General features: G+C 35.4%; 1 protein-coding gene across 1 annotated transcript in view; it reads right to left on the reverse strand.

Annotated features, from left to right (window-relative positions):
- LOC128997603 (uncharacterized) overlaps nt 1–24,522 on the reverse strand; it is a 105,030-nt gene that overhangs the window by 14,700 nt on the left and 65,808 nt on the right. Inside the window, exons 2-3 of the mRNA XM_054423242.1 lie at nt 19,054–19,242; nt 2,808–3,032 (exon numbers count right to left, since the gene is read on the reverse strand). Of these exons, the coding sequence (XP_054279217.1) occupies nt 2,808–3,032; nt 19,054–19,242 (414 nt within the window). The remainder of the gene's footprint in view (nt 1–2,807; nt 3,033–19,053; nt 19,243–24,522) is intronic.

The raw sequence follows: 24,522 nt of genomic DNA on the forward strand, positions 1-24,522 counted from the left end.
GAATATTCCGTATTTCATTAGGATCAATCTTTAGCTAATTAATTCACCAACCACGTCAAACAATTTTCTGCTCCGTTTGTGAAAAAACCTATCCTACCCATGAGCTATGTACTGTGAAGCACAGATCCCTAAGCAATGTTCCATTGACTTAGATACTGTAAATATTATTCTCATTATGTTGATCAATCTGAAGCCTGTTTCCGCATGCATTTCATGAACATTTACATCAAGTGTGCTGATGTCAACTTAATCTGTCTCTATGTAGTTGTAGCGTGTGTAGTAGTGGTTAACAGCGTGCGCTCTTCTACAGTAGACAAACAACAGTTTAGAAATACTTTCGATCGTTTGGCTATCAGATTTTATGAAAAACAAGGAATAAATGGAATTGCAACACCCACTCGACATGGGACTGAAAGTACATCTATGGATTGCCTTAAGCTGGTACAAAGGATGATACATTTAGGAGCCAGCCTTAACTATTAGCAAAGATTACACATGCTACGCAAAACTTTGCGTAGGTGGCATGTGTAATCTTTGCTATTAGGTATGTGAATAAGATTAATTTAATTTAGACGAATCGCAGCCTCCTAAATATCGCAGTGGCTTTATTAAACAAACTATAACTGATCATTTACAAAGTTCCTAAACAGAGTCAGCTCTCCAGTTCAAACCAGATATAGAAGAAAAGAAAGAAGATAAAATATCTGTTTAAATATTCATTATATTTATTATATTTGATTCATGGTCATCAGTATTATTTCAGTTAGTATAAAGGTTCATGTTTGTAATATATTTCATTATAATGTATTGCCATTGTTTTATACAATGGATTACAGCATCATCTTGTAAACATTCTTTCTCCATGCTTAATGAATGTAATTGGCATATGCTGTTTTGTAGGATTGTAAAATGAAATACAGGGTTGGGCAAATGTGTGGATACCCCTAGTTAACTTTTTAATGGGTGACACCAGGAAAACTAAACTCCACATACCTTCATAAAAAATAAAACGGCACTTTTTGGACGCTATCCCAATTTTTCCCGGGACCCCAAAATGGGGTATTTTGGGGGTAGCTCCAAAATTTTAAAAGTAAAGCCCCATTGAGTGACACCTCATTTTAAAATACTTTATTAAAGAAGAATATCAGCGAAAACTAGAGGTCTCTATCTCAACCCAGTACGACATGGTGGTCATTTTAAATTTTCATCAGCCTGAGAGAAACTTTTAATGAGGTTAAATTGTACGATGAATTTTCAGATGACCGCCATGTCGTACTGGGTTGAGATAGAGACCTCTAGTTTTCACTGATATTCTTCTTTAATAAAGGCCTTTCAAATGAGGTGTCACTCGATGGGGCTTTACTTTTAAAATTTTGGTCAGAAGTATAAGTAACTGCACTGACTTTCAACAGTAAGTGGATTTCTCATCCTATTGTAAAGTCTGGAGATGGTTTTTATCTACGTTTCGTATTTAAGGCGTTTTAGCACTAGAGCTGATTAAAAAATTGTCTCTTTGATTATAATGTAGATTTTACGATTTGAAACAGAATGACGAAAAATATAGTTCATCACGGTCAAAAATGCCTTTGAACCCACACAATTTTCCTCTGACTCACAAAAAATTTGGTGAATTTAATTGCTAGTAATGAAATGCACAATATTTGAGTACATTTATTTCCATCGAAAAAAATTGTGATAACGACAACCGCAAAACAAAATCGAATTTCAAAGCAAAAATGGAAGGAAGACAGAAGGCAGATTGTCTAGCTATAAGTTACTGCCTGGATATGAATCACATTGAACGGTTTCTGCGCCTGAAGTGTGTTGAGCTCTAGCCTGAAGGCCTGAAGGAGTCCTGTAGGCGCATCTCCAATCTTCCAATTATCTATGCACACGATGCAACACTGTAGCGATGGCCCGGAGCGTTTAACCACCTCTTTCCCCATTCCACAGTGGCCAGACCCGTAATTTCAACAACGGCTACACCTATCCACACATTAGCCGAGATCCAGATAAATGGCGTTGGGATGTTCATGTTTCATGTACTGTTATCTGTGGGCGGAATTCTGCGCTGCATTTTAAATCGGTTTCGAATTTGATAAATGCGCGAATCGTGGAGATAGAGAAGATGTGTCAGGCTGTTGTAATCCGTTCAGGAATGAGAAAGATGTAAGAAATGTTTTCTGTGGTTTGATTATGGGGGTTGATTATGAAATGTGTGTATTTTTCAACTACGATGAAGGAGTTCGAAAATTTTCCAATAAATGAGATTGTTCAACTATGTGTTGGATCCAACTCAGTTATTTTCCCTCTAAAACTATACTACGCATCCGACCGAAGAATACGCCATAGATGACAAGATCCAATCGTGATGCTGAACAAGAGAAATCCAACTGAACAAGGTTTTTACAGTAGTTGTTACATCTTGCTATTTTGCCAAATTGAAAATTATTATTGTGAGTAAAACGTATTAAAAAAAACTGTTGCTTGTCCTCTGTTAAGTATAACTAAACAGATGTGTAGTGTTGATTGAAGCACGCACTGGAAAATTGCTTCAAAACGGGAGATCAGCTTTCTTCATTTAACAAACGTGCATTCGAATATAACCACAAATGAAACTACAAAATAGGCCATACATTTTAAAATAGGACGAGAAGTCATATTCTTGCAGTATCAATCTGCAATGTACATGGTTAGTATATTTAACATTAAGTTAATTTCAGCACGTTAGTTCTCAATCTAAAACTAGACCCCAATGTGGGAATGGGATGAACCCCAGAGTGATTCATAAACACTAACATACTAACGTTGACAGATGCCGTGGTATGCGACGGAGAGCGACGCGTTGTTCCTCCGACAAGCTCGCTTCCTTAGTTTGCAGACAGAACGGTAGGTTTTGCCGTCAGTGCCACACACAGGTCCTCGGTACGACCCCTTGTTGCCTCTACAGTGCGGGAAGCAGATGCACTTGGGCATCCCCTTGCGCACGACACACTTCTTGCCTGCTCCGCACTGCACGTCTTGGCACGACTCTGGAAAGCGAAACAGTATATTATTGTGAGAACATCTTTTTAGTTTTCAATTTTCACATGCTAGGACGCTAGGCTCTGCAACAGAAACGCATTACTTCAGGCTAAGGTCCCGGCAATATGAGATAGCATGCATCTAATACGACCCTTCGCCACCATCAAGTGCATAAAGTGTTTTTGAACTTGTTCAAGGGAATCGCAAAGGCTTATCTGGTTCGGGGGCCATATTATAGATCCATATTCGGTCTAAGGTATAACAGAGCATCTTGATTATTGCAGGGGAGAAGGCATTTTTAAATGCCTGAGCAATGAGTCCCAGTATAATATCATTGGCGCAGAGGCACATCAGATCATTGGTACATTTGCAGAGGTGCAGGTATTAGTGATGTGAACATTTGGCTCCAAGCCAGGAGATAGGTGGATTCCTAAGTCCTTAACCAAGCTGACTATTTCCAAGATGGTGCCGTTACAGGTATAGTAAAAAAAACACTGGTTTTGTTCCTCCCGAGGGTCATGACTTGGCTCTTATTTGCATTGAGCTGAATGTTATTTGTGAAGCACCAGCGTTCAATCTGGTCTTGGAGCTCGAATTCTTGGTCTACAGATGAATCTCATATGAACTTTTTATGTCATATGACAATAATCAGCAAAAAGCCCAAAGATGGACTTAAGGTTGAGCCAATGTAGTTGATGAAGAGACCAAGCAGGAAAGGACCAAGGAGGGATCCTTGAGGCACACCTGATTAAACCTTCAATGGTATGTAGGAAGAGGAGCCATCGAATTTGAGTTATAGGATCGCGACCATTCAAGTATGTCTTAACAACTGCAAAAGCGAACTGATGGCTCACAAAGCCTTCAATTTTGCAATTACTACTTTATCAATGTGGTACAATAGTATTATCATTATCATAGCTTTATCAATGCGTCATCAATATTTCGAAATTATACTATCGAGAGGCATTGTTAAGGAGAAATTATTTCACCTTTGAAAGTTCTCCAAAGGTTTGGAGTTCTTGGAAGTTCGTTGGAAGTGCTTAGGAAATTTGTCAATCTTCTGTCAAGGTTCAGGGAGGTACTTACTATGATTTTGTCAAGGTTAGGAGATTTTATGGAATTCGATTAAGCTTTAAATGACCACCATTTTGAAATTTTATATTAGACCAAATGTTAAGATAGCAAGTCTCATTTACTTTTTCATACAAATTGGTTATAAAAGTACAAAGATGGCAAAGATATGGCATATATGAGATAAACGTTATGTTTTCGAGGAAAGATATTATTTTTTGATCCTTCTAATAAACTATTATAAATTGCCTCGCAACGCAGAAATATGGCGATTCTTCACTGACTCGCCCAATGCCATCTGCTGGCTGATTAAGTGCTTGTTATTTATGTAAATTAATTTGATCAATCTTCATGTTACAAAGAAAAATACTCTACCGATACCTTTTTTCCCAGTAAGGCTCCGTCCAAACTCTATGTTTCTTGTGTCAATTAATTGTACAAACAACATTGACTGCAACATCAATTGCAGTGTTTTAAAAATATATAATACTGAACAAATAAGTAAAAAATTGAAACAGAAGTCAAAGGCTTGAAGATACATCGTAACTGTCACTTCTCTTGATGCAATTCAAAAGGTTAACTCAAGGAAAAGTAAACAAACAAAAACAAACTAAAACATAAACAAATCTAACAGCTGATATTTAAAATACGATTAAATAGAGCCCTCTATAGTTCGGCCGCTTAAGAAGCGACCTCCTCCAGCATTGGTTTAGCATTAGCGCGCAGGTCGTTTTCTAAGCGGCCGAACTATAGTTGAGGTTACTGCTCTTAGGAGAGGGTTTATCGAAAAACTGATAATTATTGACGGGCATAGATAAAAACATAGTCTATGTTTTATCTATGCTTTCATTCAAGTGTGCGGCTTATGGTTTTCTCAAAAGTTCAGATCCCTGTTAGCTTTTTAGATTTTAGATACAAAAGTTTGGATTTTTGAGACTATGTCGAATTGAAATTCACGTGAAACAACTGGACCAATAATTGAGGTAGAATTAAGGAGGAATGTATCCACTTTACAACAGGTGAACCTATGTTTTATTATGATACTCTCTAAGGTCTCCCCCCCACTGGCTACCAAAGTTGCCATGTTATTCGTACGAATAGACTTACTATTAGAACTAGTAAATAAACCAGCTGATCCAAAATGTTTGGTGTTTTATTTACACGAGAGGTCGTCCAGTGGTCGAAACTCGACCAAAAATATGTAATGTACTCACTTCTCTATTTTCACCCCACACTGTAAATAAAACATGTGATTGGAGTTTCTTCCATTTGTTTTGATTTTCTGTTTATATTTCGTTGTTATTTCGTCACCAGCATGGCAACGCATAAGATCCATGTTAATTTTTTCAAATTTTTAAACTCATTTTTTGTGCTTATCTTTGAGCCTATTTAAATTTATAAAGGGATTCTGCACACCTACAGGATAATAGCTTTCTAACGGTATGCGCAGATTTACCCCACGATGCACACAATCTGAGAAAAAAGGTTTTAAAGAAACATGCTTGCCTATTAATATATAGACTAGAGGTCGTCCAGTGGTCGAAAACTCGACCAAAAATATATAAATGAAATTAAATGAATGAAATGAACAATTATTATTTATTCAGGCAAAGTTAGGGTCACATTGCCGTTTACAGTGTAAACACCACACTGTAAATAAAACATGTGTGATAGGAAATTGTTTTGATTTTCTGTTTATATTTTGTTGTTATTTCGTCACCATCATGGCAACCCATAACTCCAATGTTATTTTTTTAAAGTTTTCAAATTCATTTTTTGTGTTTATTTTTTAGCCTATTTTAATTTATAAGGAATTCTGCACATCTGCAGGAAAATATCTTTCCAACAGTATGCATAAATTTTCCCTGCGATGCACACGAGCTGAGAAAATGGGTTTTAAAGAAATATGCTTGCCTATTAATATATAGATAGATAGAAGATTGTGGAAATTTGTAAGTTATTTAGTAATAGGTTATGTTTGGATGCAAAAAAGAAGAGTTTTGAAGATTTTTGCTTATAATTTTCTGGGAAATTTATATAATTAGCTACTTTACAGGCTCGAATACTTTAACAGAATGTGAAGAGTTTTTACTAAAATTAAAGAATTAGGAATATTTATCTTACGAAACATCAATTAATTATAAGAATGGATATCACTTCACTACACTACGATACGTTGTCGGAGACGTTTAGATATACTATTGACGTAGGGCTTAAAAAGTAAGTACAGTAGGTATACAAAATAAAATAAGTTTATATTTTCAAATTAAATAATATATTTATAGCTTTTTAACACTTCAGCGCCACTTATGTACTGTACTAAGTGGCCATATGTAGATGCCTTACAAAATTTAAACCCCTTACACAAATTTAAGGAAAACAATTTTATTACACTAAGACTAATGTAATAACATTACTTTCTTTAAATTAGGCCCCTACTAGTAGTAAAATCAAGGTCTGTTTACAAAATGGCAAAGTAACTATTTTATACAGCAGATCTAAAGAACCGAGTTATTCTGTTAAAATTGTGTCTTCTTACCATAGTGAAGCATGGGCAGCTAGTTGTTAACAATAAAGACATTTCCCGAAGTTTGACAACTTACTTACTGGACACCCTGAATATGGGATAGGATATGATTAGGTTAAACAAGTACTTTGTTTTTTGCTACTTCAGGTAATGTAATAAAGTGTTTTTGTGAAATGTCAATTTCTCAGTTTGAAATAATACATTTGATGTGAAATTTGATCAATACACATCCATAAAGAAGGTAACTACAACAGTTTACATATTTTTCTATAAGTAACAATGGAATTTTAGACACTTAGTTCTTATTTTATCCTTGACCATCAACAGTACACTATTTAATGTACTATATTATTTTTTAGGTTTCTATACCTGAACATACGGAACATCTGATAGAATCCGTAAACACTAGACTTGAATAGGTTCTGTGTGGAACTAAGGCTGGACGATCACCTGTACGAGTATGGCTGAGTTTTACTGGACTTTTTGTCTGTTTACCGCACCTTGGATGGGATTTTCGATAGTTTTTCGAGGATGTTGAAAGTTTATCCGTCCCGAACCGACTACAAAATTATACTGAGTGGTATTTTTCCACTTGGAAAAACAATCTGAGGACTAGCGGAGTTTCAATGATTTCGTGTTGATCTACGTACCCTACCTTTATGGGATACCTTCTACCAACAAGGGGCCTGCCTGGACACTATAGCTACTGTCTAAATGTTTACGACTACAGCATTGAGGTGGTGGATACCATGGTTACGAATCAATGTCTTTGTCTCCAGGGTAAACTTAGATTCGGCCTCGGTGAGTACAAATCTATTTTCTTCTAAGTGAGGGAGCTTTCGTGGACGAGTTAAAACTAGCTTCGACAGTGCGAGTATCGTGGTTCATGAACCAAGATCCTTATATATAATACGTGAAGGCGATATCTACGAAACACTACTCTTCCGTTAATAATGGACGGATTTTTACAAACGATGTGTCAAAATTAAGTATTTTTTGTGTAGACGCCCCCTTTCACCAATTCCTGTAACACAAGTCCTCGGGCTTTGCCCCGCAGACCATCAAAATCCCAAGTATTTCTTATGAAGAGAAGACTTTGTTTACTTTAACAGACGAATAATTTGTATTAATTACAGCTGTTCATAGTAAACATATGATACACACAAGAGCGTTTGTTTTCTGAGTGAGTTCGTAGTTTCGATAACTGGAGTGGAGTGATTGATTACATTTTCTTTGAGTTGACTCTTTTAAGTCATCAGAAATAAAAACTGTTATTCTTACAATTGCTCGAATTCGAGCAACAGGTGCACTAGTATGATCTATTTCTCGAAGTATTAGTACAGACTTGATTTTGGAAAGAAACCCTAAAAAAGGGTTTTCGAGCATATTTAAGATTAATGAGTTAGCCGTAGACTTAGGCCGGCCACACACAGAACCAGGCAAGGCGGGGCGCGACAGGGCATTTTGCCCCGGGGCGTCTTGTGCGATGGAAATTGCACGGGCGCTTATGGAGCTCCACACACAGGACCGGGCGAGGCAGGGCACGTCGAAAAGACGCCCCCGGGCGCCCTCAGGGCAAAATGCGAAGGTCTCCAAAATTATGCCCCGAGGCAAGTCGCTGCCGGGTAGAACTTTCTGCGCATGCGCGGTCATGTGATTTATTTGTTATAAACAGGTGCACTAGTATGATCTATTTCTCGAAGTATTAGTACAGACTTGATTTTGGAAAGAAACCCTAAAAAAGGATTTTCGAGCATATTTAAGTTGAGCTATTCCCTCAATTTTAAGATTAATGAGTAATACACATAGACTTATACAAGACTAGCTGTAACCCGCGGGCTTTGCCCCGTTTAACTTCTTAATTTTCAAGATTATCTCGTTCGCATGGCTCAATCACGTCCTGGTTGAAGTTTGTTCGCTACGCTCACTCACCTTTAGGTTGGAGCTCGTTCGCTACGCTCACTCACCTTTAGGTTGGAGCTCGTTCGCTGCGCTCACTTGCCTTCAGGTTAGCTCGTTCGCTACGCTAACTCGCCTCCAGGTTGAAGTTCGTTCGCTACGCTCACTCACCTTTTGGTTGCAAATTAGCTGTTGTCATAAATGTAAAAGAAATAATAGTGCTGCACCCTGTTGGTAATCCTTGTAACTTTAATGCTAATGAACATCATAGAACAGAACCAACTTGTTTAATTGAAACAGCTGTTAAGATTCAATAATTCCATTTCTCATAAGGTTAACATGGGAAACTCCAGAGCCACTGGGGCGGAGCCCGAAAGGATTTTTGAAATAAGAATATGCCTATATGTTAATCGGGAATGTGAGCTATCATCATGCAAAATTTCAGCCCAATCCGACAAGTATTTTTCGTTCTCACTTGTCACAAACATACATCCATACATCCATACATCCATCCATACATCCATACATCCAAACTTTCTCATTTATAATATTAGTAGGATATTTTCACAACACTACGATGTTTTTAGATGTTTAACAAACGTTAATTGGAGTAGTTAATTGGTTAGAGGCTGAAAGCTACATTTTGCTAGTGTGGTGAAAAATAGTATAAATTCGACTTTGTCTTGAACTTAAAAATGATCTCGAACCATGAAACCCGCATTTTCGGTGCTAGGTACGAAATATACTATTGTCGTTGAATTATTTGTTTGGTAGTTTCACTAGTGGCCCCTTGAAATGTTTTCCTACGGGTCACTTGTGTTGAATAGATCAAAGAGTATATCTATAAGTCTAATAAATTTAAAAGATCCACATCATACGAAATCAGGATCGGAAGATTGCTAAGAACAACTGCCTAGTAAAATAAGTTAAATTTATTATAGTTCATAGTCATTATTAGAGCCAATAATACACATTGATCTAGGTAAGTGATTCATCCTTTGGAAATCTGAAAAAATATATTAGACAAGAATGTAACGAAACGTGTTTTCATAGGCATAGGTACTATATTTACCGCTCTTCGTACTAATCTAGGTTATCTTTTTTACTCGCCAAATTCAGCTGGATTATTGAGGACCAATTATCAACACGAAAATTATTGTTCTGGGGGATTTAAAATGAGAAATAGGCATATTTCCTCAGAAATATTTTGCAATATTTACTTAAAGTCCGCTCAATGCAATATTTATAGTATATTCAATGTGAGCAGAATACCTGTTCCACCTACGAGGTTGACCTGGGTTGACCCACCATTTAACATGAATAATTATTCATTTCACGGAATATTCATTTGGATGATTAGAGTGCATAACCTCCAAGAAAACAAAGTCATTATTCTGTAGAAATGATCACAAATTGGTATTCATACGGTAACACCTCATTAATGTGGACTCATTATTTGAGTTTCAAAGAGTAGATGTTTCAATCTATCTGGGAATATATTATTTGATAGCTGTTTATAAATCTTAATTAAGCTAGTATGCGCCACTGTAAATTACGCAGTTTTACCATAGACAAAAAGAATTAAATATAGACTGTCACCCGTGCTGTGGTTACCATGGTTACCATAGGTTCTGGCGCACACCACTGGAAGCGCCGTGTTGTTACGTAGCGCGTTCCCCGTAACTACATGGCGCTCCCAGAGGTGTGAGCCAGAACCTTTGATAAACGCAGAACGGTTGACGGTATATATTTAATTCTTTTCTCTATGGTTTTACCCATTTGGCAAAATAAAAATCCAGATACACTATTTAAAATTTTTTATGTTTGCAATTTTATCACTCGCAAGGAGTGCCGGGATACTGTTGAATTTCTTCGTATCAAAGTGATTTGATTTAATATGGACTTAACTTTGGTCTGAACATCTAGGAATGCCCAGTAACTCCGGATGTTCCTGATTCTTCGTGGTTTATTGTTAACTAGCAGAGTACCCGTCCTTCGTACGGGATTTGCATATAAGTATAAAATGTGTATTGCAGTTATACTCAAGTTTTGCGTTTGCAATGAGGGAGGACACGATTTGAAAAAAAATGCTTCTTTAAACTTACGGTATACTATAGTATTACACGTCTACCATACCACTTCACCTAAACGATAGAGAAAAATAAATTGTTAAAGATTCGCAAAATATCACAAATGATTTATGAAATTAAAATCCTAAAAGTAACGGTAAACTACTTTGACAGTTCTCATTTCATATCATAGTTTTTTGTTGTTGCTTAGTTCAAATTAGCTGTTTCCATAAATGCAAAAAAGTAATAGTGCTGCTTCCTGTTGGTAAATCTTATAACTTTTAATGCTTTTGCATACCATAGGGCCAACCTTTTTAAGTTGAAACATCTGGCTAAATTCTTTTATTCCCTTTAAATATGAATACTCATAAGGTTAACATGGGGAACTACAGAGCCACTGGGGCGGAGCCCGAAAAGCTTTTTGTGATAAGAATATGCCTATATGTTAATCGGTAATGTTAGCATAATCATGCCAAATCTCAGCCCAATCCGTCCAGTAGTTAATGCGTGATTGAACTTCAAACAAACAAACAAACACACAAACTTTCACATTCATAAGATTAGTAAGATTTTCATTTTTTATATTGATTTGTTGCTATTTTTTGTTTTGTTTTATTCTGTTATGTCTGGTAGCCTGACAAGTACATTAATGGAACCCTCGTTAATTAATTGTATTAATTGCATTAATGTTGTACTCTTTCCTTTTATAAAAATCATGTTGAGAGGAAAGGAACGTTGGCGTCGGTATTGTTATTGTGTGTCAGTTTTTATAAATTATATTTAAATTTTGTTTAAGTCCAGCGGCTGATGCTAACATTTTAAATTAGTTTCTGATACTGTATGATGCCATTAAATTAACAGATGCAAACATTCAGCGCGTGACACAAATCCAGTATTTGGAAACAGATGTCGTATATAGTGTCAATTTATTTGTACGAGTATTTACATGATCAACGGTAGGTCTAACATTTATTATATGCTACACAATTAAGCAAAGATTACGAATTAATTGGTTTTTAATATAATACAGAAAAACAGACTTTGCTCGTATTATAGTATAGGATAGTATATCATTACAATATTTTACTTGAAATCACTAAAACATCAATAAAACATACTATGGAAACACAACACCCTATGAAAACAGAAAATCGTCACAAAACTACACGTAAGTCATTTTCTTCTTTACATTTTATACAAAAACATTACAATATTTTACTTGGATTCACTAAAACATCAAAACTGTAACGATTATCCCATATTTATATGGATGAAAAGTAAAATTGTATCATGGCCATCTGTTTTGATGTAAACAAAAGTAAATTTGACAAAGTCCAGATGATTGACATCATAATTCAACACTAACTCTGAAATTTTAAAAGCCCATAGGACGAAGGGCTTTCACGGATATAATCCAAACTCGGAAAAGGCACATCTATAGGATAAGAGCTTTAAATTAATACCCACTTATGCATCAGAAAATAAATATTTAGGGGTCAACTCTTGAATCTGAAAACCCAACAAATTCTTTTATCGATTTAATTTTTGCTATTCGGACGCACATCCTTTCTGTAAGAGCATTCAAGAACATTGTTTGGTACATTAATTAGAATTGACAAAGCTAAATGAGTTTTGATTTGTAGTAAAACTAATTTTTATTCTAAAGCAACTATTTAATATTGTTTCATAGTTAAAAAATAATTCTAGATTTGATTAAATTTTTGAAGAACTAACATTATACTGTGCTTTTAAGTAGGCTATTAAGAAGTTTTATTATTTAGAGGACTACCCTCTTCTACTATACTGGATATTAATCCCATTATGAAGCACGGGCTCAGCAGCTCGTTAATTAATTTAATACATTTGAGAAATTTCTTTGAGTATGGGGAATAAAAATCAAATATAAAAATAGCGCTCTGTTGAAGCTTAACGTTTATTAATGAACAATGTTGTTCAACAGGTTACCTTCAATTAGAAACACATTCAACTACAGTAGTTATATTTTTATAACCTTACAGCGGTTATAGATTTAAAATCACCAACCAGTCAGATTTTGAATTTAAATTTAAACTAGTTTTAGCAAACCATAGTTGTGATAATTATTACATGGTAGATTTTACTGCTTACTCGAAGGTCAAAACGTAAGAAAATAACCAATCGTTTTTTTTTTAATCACCAAGTTTACACCTCTTATTAAGAGGGTTTTATTGGCTATAGTAAACTCTTGGCAAACTTTATTTTCATCTCATATACTAATAATTATATTTCACCAAACTCCACAAAATCTCCCTTACAATCTTGACTCATGGAATTGAATCCTACAACTTTTTATAAATCCAAAAATAATATGACGCAACATTTCAAAACTTGTAAATCGGTGTTTTGAATTGGTATTGAAATTCTCAATTCACTATGTACATTGGTCTTAAACACTCTATGTTGACTATCGCCATCAAAAATTAAATACATCTTAATCTTAGTTTACATAAAAGTGCATATCTCCGACGAATTTTCGACAAACACCAACCAAAATCCAAGAAATCCCATGTATTTTGATCTAAATTCTTTGTGTCTTCACTAACCGTAAAGTTACAATTGTATCTCCAACAATGCAAGTGGTGCTGTTTATTTTTGCATTCAAATCCAAAAGAGGCAAGTTCCACTCGGCTGAAGTGGTGGGTGCATCGTGATGGGTGACGTGCCACTTTTTCTGCTGAGTAATATTATAAGCAGTTATGAGTGGGAGACCCTGGCTAGGGGGGGGGGGAGGGGGGACACTAAAGTCCTTAATCACAACTGCAGCAAATGACCTTGCAACAGCTGATCTGCTGATGTGGCAGTTTGAAGTGATATTTGAGTGCTAAAATCTAATGTGCTTTATACCCACCATTTACGGTTCATACTCTAAAATTTTTATATTAACTCCTTATACTGAAGTAGCCATCCCATATATAAATGGACCAGTCGTAGCTAGTTTTTTACCCAAAGTTAACATAGATCAATCTATACTTATTTAATACGCAAGCAGGTTTTTTGTGACAATTACTCCTCCGAAACTACTGAACCGATTTACGTGTTCTTGGTGTCATTGGAAAGAGCGTAACGTGAAGTTGTGCAGGAAACTTTCTTTTTTTGGAAATAATTAGAGGGTGAGGTACTGGGGCCCTTTAAAAGTTCATATTTCTCCATAAGATTAACATGGGAAACAACAACTGTTTTGAAACTCCAGCTGTTGTCAGATATTAAAAGTGAGAAGAAGAACATATGGTAATTGTAAACAGTCAATAAATTTGCTAATTTAACAGTTAGTTAGCTACACAAATTTACTTCTTTGGTTGAAATGAAATAGTTACTATTTGAATTTGGGTTGGCGTAAATATTGCAATGGAAAAAACGAGAGAGCCTGGATAAATTTATATACTAAAAAGAAAACTGAATTAACACTATGCTGCGTTTCTTAGTAATCATTGAAAGAGCCGATTTGCAAACTATGGAAACATAAGAAAGTCGTAGAACACCACCAAGGAGAAGAAATAGAAATAATGTGTTTTTTTTATATTTATAATCGTTATTATGGACAACCTAAAGCGGCTATGAGTAAGGCTATTTGTTGAAAACACTAAAAAACCAGATCAGCTTTTGAAAAATGATAGGATATTTACAAGAAATGTTGATTATATCAATCTGTTATGTACATCTTGAGTATTCCATTATCTTTGATTTGAATTTTTATAAAGTCATAAAAAATTATGACTGTTATTCGTTTAAAATAACACCTGTAATACTTAGCACTTGCTCGATTTCGAGCAACAGGGACACTAGTTACCTTTATAGAGCGTTCTAATAACAAAATTATATTTATCTTTTAGATTTTTATGCTGAAATAAGTTTATAAGAAGCTTTAAATTCTATAGTTTACATAATAGGATTATAGTCTTGCATTTACTGTTAATTTCGATGAAAATGTACAAGAAAAAACTTAACTTTACATCAGTCACTTACTTGACCTACATTTGATCATTCTTAACTTGGAACTTAAACATGTTAGTGGATTGTCTACAAGCGTTTTTAAAGTCGAAATTATGACATATATTCTGCTACATTGAAGGTGTAGGGCGGAATAAAATTGAATGAGTTCGCGAACCAGCACGATCAGACCATGGGGACAGGGTTTTACGGGGGGTTTTATGGAGTAAAAATGAATTTTTCTCATTTTTGACCCTCAAAACACAAAATTTCCCAATTTCTCTCTATTTTAAATAGGTAAAAAATAATTTAGTTTAAAGTGTTTGTGTACAATTATTGGTTACAGAGAAAATAAAAAAATCCAAATTTAAAATTCCAATGTTTTTCTTATGGAAAATATTGTAAATGATGTAGTTTGTTTGTTTATGGAAATATTTTGATCAAAATTGGCGAATTTATTTATTTTATACTAAGATACTACTATTTTACTAAAAAAAAAACTCTTTATTAGCCTCCCTGTAGTAGCAAACGTAGGTACTCGTTAAACCTATTGTTATTTAAATAGATTTAATTTCAAATCAATTCAGGTAAATGAAAATTCACTTAGTCTGCAGGTTTGCTGTGGTGGGGGTGTTTCAAATATAAGATTCAATAAACCACTATGATCTTTTTAGTTACATACCACCTTGCTTCAAGCCTGGGTGCTTCAAGAATTCTAACGGTTCATGAATCATTGGCTCCGTTGAAGTAATGAAGTATACTGTAGTGCTAATGCTTTCTGCTTCATATACTTTATTTTCTGTACGGTTATTGTCTAAAATTACTAATACCGTAAAAATCGTTTAAGATAGATTGAAAAATATGTTAAACATAAACGTTAAAACTTTTCCAGGTTAATAGTAGTTTACGCAACGATTGCGTTAAGACTATTTACGCGAGTTGCGTACACTACTTTACCTACGACAGTTTTTTTAGTAACTAATTAATTACTAACAATTACTACTCATAACTTCTAAGAGAGTTTATGTTTTCGTTTATAACCTCAATGCCACTGACGGTGTGCAACTAATCGAAACACTCATCAACAATTAAATTGGTCTAAACAGCTGATTAGTTCACGTTCGAAGCATACAATTTTACTTATTCTCTCTCAATCCTTGAACTTCATTGGTCCGTTACCGGTGTTGTAAGAATAACTATGCTGTTATGAGAGTAAACAATGCTAAACAATAATGAAATAATAATACAGCTGAATGGTGAAAATTATTTATATGCCATTTACATTTAAAATTTAAGTGTGATTTTGTAGTTACTCACAAAAAGAAAAACGAGGAACTTTAATTCTAAGAACTTAACTACTACTACTGGGCTACTTTAAAAAAGCGGTCGTAGGTAAAATATATTTTCATATGATTTTGTGGTAAGTACAGATGAACACCCTCTAGTGCTAAATGTATCTTAAACTCTAAAAAAACTGCATGGTGAAAATAATGATTATGCCATTTACATTTAAGATTTAAGTGTGATTTTGTAGTTTGAATAATCACTACAATAGAGGTTTCAGTATCTCATTCCGTTCCACCCTACATTGTTGTTAAATCAGCAAACGTAAATTACACACTACTTTTCAGTTTTGCAGTCTTATTTGAGACGGAACTGATAAAGGGTAATTTTTTATTTATTAAAATAATAATTTACATCACTGTGTTATATGTTTTAATATTATCAAGTGGCATATTAACAAATTTATTTAATTTGCAGATGATATTAATTTTTGTATCTACATTTTTGACTATACTTGTATCTGTATTGTAACTTTGTAATTGTAATTGTAATTTTTGCTAACTCCTTATGGAGGTTATTTTTTGATAATACGAGTTGTTATTTTTTTTATTATCCTACTCATTTAAAAAATAGTCAGTTATGAAGTTGAAAAAGATAAATAACAAATAACCTGAAAGCTAAACATAATTAGAAATTGAAAAGTTATGAAAATAGAGCAATTTGGCTCTTGCCACGATGCACCGCTGGCAAGTAGGCTACAAGCGGGTAGGAGGAAGATATATCACGACTTTTATAATATATTGGAAAATATTTTTGCTGTTAAAAAAATGTAAAAAATCAAAATTAAAACTAATAAATTTGTTGACCAAAATACAGTTATAAGTGTGTGTTTAATGATTTCCTATGAACAGGTTCTTAAACCGTACACGTGGCATATCGAATTCCAGTAGGTTAACTCGAAGAGAAAAGATTCAACTTAGAGATTAAATTTACTATATATACAGATTCACTTTGGCGTGGGGTTATAGAAATATTATTTCGATTTAACAAACTTATACAACTAAAATTATTTCCTTCAAAGCCTATGAATTGTTTTCGACAGTTAAATTGTATGATTTTCACAAACAATCTTCAGGTGGATGTTTATTCTGTCTACACATTAATCAAATTCCTTAAGTATAATTTACCATGAAGTACAAATTCAGGCTAACAATTCTAACATGGGAAACTCCAATACCTAACCTAGGCTAACTCACCATACATACCACATAAGATAAAAAAAGGAAAAATTTAAATTCCGTTTTCAAAGAAATTTAATTTCATATTTTCAAACCACTCCAACCACAGTAACACTAAACTTAAATCAAATCCAATGTCTATGGGGGACTCATTGTTCTGTTTCAAACCCCATGAGACAATTGATTCGAACAAAACTAAAACCTAACGCAAAAGCTGACAAAGCAGTCTCCATGGTCAACTATCATTCTCCATGGTTTCTTAAGCAAAATTGGCAAACGAAAAGAAGAAAATTAGAAGCAGCTAAAATCGAAAGTAAAAGTCGGTGACACCTCCAAACAATACCTTTCCTCAGCGAATGCAAAACGAAGGACAACGACCCAGGACCAGCTCCTGGGGCGCCCCGCCGGTGACTGTCAGGTGAGGCTGGAGGTTGGACTCCCCTCCCCGGTCCTTTGGAAGGTGCATCGGAACCGATCGCTAATGGGTCATGCCTCAACAGATACGAGGTTGCATTCGTGTGCAGACAGTTAAAACCCGGTCCTACCGTGAGCGGGGGCCGGTGGCTGGTCACGTGATGGGCGACGGCGTGAAATGTTTGAGGGAGTGAAAATGATGCAGAGTTGTACAGAGATTTGTAGATGAACGTTTATGACCTAGGTGTAGTTAGTTTCTTGAAGAGTAATGGTTTACATTTGGGAATATTGAAGAGGTATTGTGAAACTGATGGAAAATTACTTTGATGATAATCCAAGAAATTGTGTTTACTTGTAAATGTTGTATGGTTAATTGTTTGGAACTCAGCATGAATAACACGTGATGTCAGCTGAATGTAGAACTTACACAAGGTTTAATTTGTATAGAAATTATATTCGGGTACATAATAATGCGAGATTTTACACTGTTGTCCGTATAAACAAACGTATAAGCCTGACACTATATCGTTGGGTTAGGATTGCCGACAGAAAAAGAAACATTTTTGAACAAAGTTTCGTTTAAATTCACCTCATGATGGATTTAAGTGGCAAGCCGTTAATAGTAAAATAATCTCAGAACCAAGCCTACCAAAATCTGAAGTTTGAACACCTTATTCTCTAAAGTCTCGATCGGTTCTCACTCAATAGAGACATAAAAATACAAATTTCTCTGGAAGAGAAACATTAAAGTAAGAAAATGAGAGTCCTTAAGTTAAGCCCGGAATAAGATTGACAATGAGACAATGACTCCCTAATTGTTTATTGGGCTATCCAGTCAATATGAACAATGTGATACGATGAACGAAAAAACCTGAAGAGAAAGAGGATGATGAAAGTGAGAAAAAGTGTCCCAATGTTTAAATGTTTGAATAAGTTTGATTACATGATTTCCTAAGGCTTCAAAGGGTTTTCCACTTAGAGGTATGACGATATGAAGGAAAAGCTAATGCATGGAGATAAGATGAAGATAAACATAAAGAAATGCGCACTGTACTAAATATCCAAAGTCTTAATAAATTTGATTCTCAATTCTCTAAAGGCCCATAATATTCTTCAGTAATTGGATTGTCGCAATGAAGATTTGAGGAAAAGACTGTATATAGAGGCAAGAAAATAGTGGAGTGACACGAAGAATAAATACCTAGAGACACGAAAACTAAAATAATTAATTAATGCCAAAATAACAACGTTTTAATAAATCTGATTCCCTAATCTTCTAAAGCCCCGTAAGATTCTTCACTCGTTGGAATATCGCAATGGAGATTTGAAGATAAGACTGCATATAGAGGCAAGAAAATTTAAAATGAGAAAATAAGACCCACAATATCAAAGTCTGTATAAATTGGATTCCCTAATGCCTCAGTGAGTTCTCCACTAAGCATGCACGACGATGAGCCTGGAGAAGAAATGGAAAATGAAAATGATAAAATGAGCGCAATAAATTATAAAGGTGAAAGCCATGCATTTGCTTCATTGAAGTGCATGAGAAGAGTAGACATACCTTTACAAGGGTGACAAGGCACTCCGCCGCCCAACACTCTCCAGAAGAATAGTGCTCCGGCGTCAAGATCCTCCGGACTCCAGGCTGTTCCAACCCCCTTGGAGGCGCAACACTCCTCTCTTGTCACCTTCTCGTCCAGAAGCTCCGTGCAGCGACCGTCGCGGACCATGGCGGACCAGCAGATGCCTCCTAGAAACACCGTGGACAATGGAGAATAATTGTCAGTAAACAAGCTGAAATGGTCCAGTGCTCTTGGGCTAAAGTTGTTGTGGGCCAACCTAGGTTGTTAGATGCTGGACCTAGGTGCTTTTTGGTTTCGGGGTTTCTTTTCCCTCCAGTTACCTGCCAGCGTGGGATTCCTTGAACATATTTGTAGCACGTAAAGTATTTGTTGTATTGCCGCACTGCAGTATTTCAACCAAACAACACAAACAACGTGCTTTTAGTATGCACTAATCCGTGTACGTTTGAACAAGTTGGCAATACTTAGATACTACGGCTACGATCAGCTAGTGCAGTTTCTCATTTTGTTATTTCTTGGATTTAACCTAACCTAAAAACGTGTCGTATATTGTTTGAAATACTAATTATTTCTATGCTTTATAGTAACTTTAGGAAAATATAATGTGTAACACGAGCGCAAAGTGTCACTTTGCTCGCTAGTTACACAAATAACTATTCTGTGTGATTAGTTTTGAAATTACAATCATATGGGAGGTGTGTTGTGCTAAGTTGGTTGTATTGAGTATTGTGTATTGTTGAATGTATTGTACTGAATGATCATGTTACAACCCAACGTTCAATAAATTACAGCCATCTGATTGGTCTACATAAACAAGTTTCCCCTTCTGTACTCCCAGTCATCAGAAAATCCCACCCGGACATTTAGAACTATTTAAAGAACTCATCAAACTAGCAATGTTCAAAAACACGAGCTAATCCAGAAGTCCAATACTCGCGTAGGAGTTTGCCGGAGAAAAACCGGACTGACATTGAAAAACTGACCCGCCTCAACGCGACGCGGACCATCGAAGATCAATTATCCCCGAGTGGAAACCAACGGGACAAAATACAAATTGGTGACTGGAACGAGGCGCAGAATAATAACGAAGAATGCAAAGTGAAAACCACGCATGCGAGACAAGCAATTGATTTGGCTCCCTTTCGAATTGCAACGGTTGAAGTTTGCAACGCCGACCTTGAGTATGTTGCACTTGGACTTTTTATGGGGGTGTGGAAAATTGACTTATGTTTTTTCTTGGCGAATCTGTGTTGTGGATTGTGGATGGGTTAGTGAAACAAGTAAGAGAAGAGAAGTATAAGAGGACTGCCACTGTCAAAATTCGCATATGCAAATGGAGGTTATGTACACTAGCCTAACCTAACCTAACCTAATACAACTGACCCAACCTGACTTAACCTAACTTATATAGGGCAAAATGTTATAGTGGTGGCACTCTATTAGAACGACCTGAAAAGAGATTATCCCTTTCACGCTAAGAGATCTTAAACCTGGTCTTGTTTTCACGAAAGTGGTTGACAAGATTAGCCCACAATCTAAAAGTAGCCAGAAAAACACACAACAATTGAACAACTACTTTAACCACTTTTGATGATAGCGAATAAAATCTGAGGCCGTATAAGTTATCCAATATTATGTTCTTTTCATATCAAACATACTTTACAATAGTAGACCGGTAGAGTAGATACACCAAGTAAGTAAAGCAGTCAATATAGGTAAATACTTTAAACCTAACCGATTTTGTTTCACAATTTTTTCAATAACATAATCCACTAGCAATAGATGAAAAGAATCGATTGGTGTAAGAAGTAAAGATTTGTTAGATCTATTAGACAATAGGGATTATCTCAAACAGTTAAAGCTTCTCAACTACATCTGGGTTGATGGCTTAAGCTCGGCTTACTAAGAGGAAATACAATATGTGTCCAATCAAATCAACCATTAACTTTGCAATGTAAATTCCAATATACTGTTCTTACCGGCTTGTACTTGCTAATTTGTCAGTTTATCTGACCTAAAAAACTGACGTGGAAATTAAAAAGGGATTTGTAAGGATATGTACATTTTCTTTCCTAATTTTCACGTAAAACAAAAAAAATTGCAAACTAAAATAAAAAAACAAGTTACAGTATTTACAGTAGATTCCCAATAGCACTGAACATCATAGCTAACTATGAATATCAGCTCATCGGCAATGAAGTAAAGAAAACAATGATACCAACATAGTAAACTTGCTTGGTCATTAAAATGTGTATGACAGTACTTTTAATTTGGGTAGCGGAAAAATTATACCCTGTATATTAATTTTCCATAGCAATAAAGTACGACTATCAAGTGAGATTACGACAAATTTCGAGAAACAAATGGTTTTATTAATGCTGCAAAATCAACGAAAACTGTTCACAAACGGGACATTTCTCGAGCAACAAGTCGGTTTAAAGTACAGTTAGAAGTTTGCCCTGGGTTAAAAGGGGAGGCTTGGAGGAGTCAGGTCAATATCAATTACTACTACAACTTTACTACGCAACGTCACACTGTGCGTGTGCGTGAGCGTGCGTCGGTGTTGGAATCTCATTCATAAGGTCTGCTCTGCTGAAGTGGCCATTTAATGCGTTGCCGACCAGGGCTAAATTGTTGGTTAATTTGAATACATTATTTATTAAATGTGAAGTAAAGCATTAAAAACAGAAAACTGACGACGCTTAAAATTTTGGATTTAAATTAACTCTTTTCAATGTATCTTGGAAGGTTTTTAAATTATAACTCGCTAATACGTGAGCTCTCAATTAATATTGTGGTAAATTTTAGCTGGGCACTTGGTTGCTCTACGCATACTGGTTTACGAACATAAAGTGCATTCTTATTCAAAATGTTAGAAAACAGGAGTGCTAAAATATTTCTAAAGTTGTATAGCATCCACTTTTGAAAGTTAAGGATGTTTTACTTCTACACACTCCACAATATCGATAGGTAAAGTGAAGTAAAAAGAATCGACAATCGTTAATTTTCTTACTTTTAGTTTACTATCCGTATGTTATAATTTGTACCGTCAGTTTGGGTTGTAAGGGTAGGAATAGAGATTGGCTTGGATTAATATAATAAATACTTTTATTTACCATTCTCATGAAATAAAAGTTATTTGCTGTATTACCGTAGTACTCGTATTTATGGGTACATCTATAGATCTGGATTTACATGCAACCATGCAGTAGTCATGGTCATGGTGCAGTAGTCATTTTAGGCTTGTAGGTTCCCCAAGAGCCAAAGATTATGAAAACATTCATAATCAGTGAAAGTTGAATGATTGAACGTGCACAACAATAATTATTTGCACGATTTTGCGAACCAAGCCAATTCATGGAATCGTTGAAAGGGGTTTGAGGGTAGCATATGTTCCAAAAAGAGGTTTCGTCAAACTTTTGTATAGAAAATATGAGTGAGTTTAACCAGATTCCTTAGTTCATAAAGTAGTACCTATTTTCCCATTGCCAATTGCCAATCTCTGTGAAGTGCTTTAAATGCAATGGTTAGATATACAATCCTTATAGAAATTTCTACGAAACACTACTCTTCCTAATAACGGACGAATTTGTACAAACCAGGTGTCAAAATTAAGAATTTGTGATGTAGACGCCGCCTTTCACCAATTCCTGTGATAAACGTCCTTGGGCTTTGCCCCACAGGGCATCAAAATGCCAATACAGTTCTTAAGAATAAAATATTTTGTTTACTTAAACTGACGAAGTTGTATTAATTATATACTACAACAGCTGTTGATAGTAAACACATGATACACACAAGAGCGTTCGTTTTCAGATTGAGGTCGTAGTTTGGTAGTTTCGACAACTGGAGTGGAGTGATTGATTTAAATACCTTTGAGTTGACTCTTTTCAGTCATCGGAAATTATGCCTGTTATTCGTGTTGAACTAACGCCTGAAATACTTTGCAATTACTCGAGTTCGAGCTACAGGTACACTAGTTATATATTTTTTGTAACATTTTATATTTTGACTTTTATGGACCCTTATTGTCTAGACGGTCTCACTGATGACTAATACAACTAGGATTAAGGAAAAACGCACATATAAAACGGTTTTGTTTACGGATAAAACACTATATCCACCGTCTAAACATGTCAATTGTTTCAAGACAATTATTATCCTTGTGGAAAATTCCACAATGTTCATTTTCCAGTATTGCAGAACACGCTATTGTATTCAGTAGACTCGTGCTTCGCCTGAAGGTATCTACAGGGAGTGTTCGTGTTCAATGCAAGGTGTATACAGTATTGTTCAAAGCCTTCTGAACTACTCAAGATCAGAAGGATCCGATTTGTAAGTTGAAGACATCTAAATTTTTTTTATAAATTCGTCATTCAACTTTTGAAAACAATGTTGCATCCAATAACTTATGGGGCTAGATTACGTTAAACAATTGTTTTATAATGTCCAAAATACGTCACATTAAGTCACACCACGTCATACCACGCCACACTTCTTTACACCGCACCATACCAGTCCACATCATGTCATACAAGACGATAACATGTCACATTACGTCATATAACGCCTCATCACGTCACATCATGCCACACATCCACTTCATGACGTCAAATCACGCCACCGTCACATCATGCCACACATCACGCCACTCTCGCGTCTACAACGTTGTTGTCGACCTGATTACAAGAACGTCTGTTTCTGGAATAGTGACTCCGTGTTTTTCTACACCTGCTCTAAAGACAAAACATAATTCAAGACTTAACACTCAGGTTAGACATCTGCAACAATATATCCGCTTTAGCATTGATAGAGAGGGAAACTCCATTGGACATTTATACAGTAAAAACTACGGGTTTAATTTGATTCATAATGTTTATATTCGATTTTAAGGGGGTTGGTGCACTAAAAAAATATTCCAAATATGATTTTATACTGCCATTTTGTAGCCTTAAATCTCCTGTTTCCAACCATATTCAACAGTAAGTAAGTTATTGACCCTAAATATTATACAGGGTGAATAAAAAGTCAAGAACCCCCCATCTAATATTTTTCCAAGTAAATATACAGAGATATCCTTTTGGTGGTCGTGCAACCTTAGCAGGAAGTTTCATTTTATGATTTTGAAATTTTTGAGTGTCCCCCCAAAAGGGAGGATTTGGGGGGTAACTCAAATATTTTAAATGTAAACCCCCTTCAAGTGACACCTCATTTTAAAGTGTTTACAAAAACTTAAAGAATGGTGAAAACTAGAGGTCGCTATCTCTTCTCTATCTAAAATGGTAGCCCGTCAAATGTTGGTGTCACATGAAGGGGGTTTACATTTAAAATATTTGAGTTGCCCCCAAATCCCCCTTTTGGGGGGGACACTCAAAATTTTCAAAATCATAAAATGAAACTTCCTGCTAAGATTGCACGGCCCCCAAAAGGATATCTCTGTATATTTA

The sequence above is a fragment of the Macrosteles quadrilineatus genome, unplaced genomic scaffold (assembly GCF_028750875.1).
Source record: "Macrosteles quadrilineatus isolate MER2022 unplaced genomic scaffold, UCM_ALF_1.0 Scaffold_6__1_contigs__length_79288215, whole genome shotgun sequence".
Lineage (NCBI taxonomy): Eukaryota > Metazoa > Arthropoda > Insecta > Hemiptera > Cicadellidae > Macrosteles > Macrosteles quadrilineatus.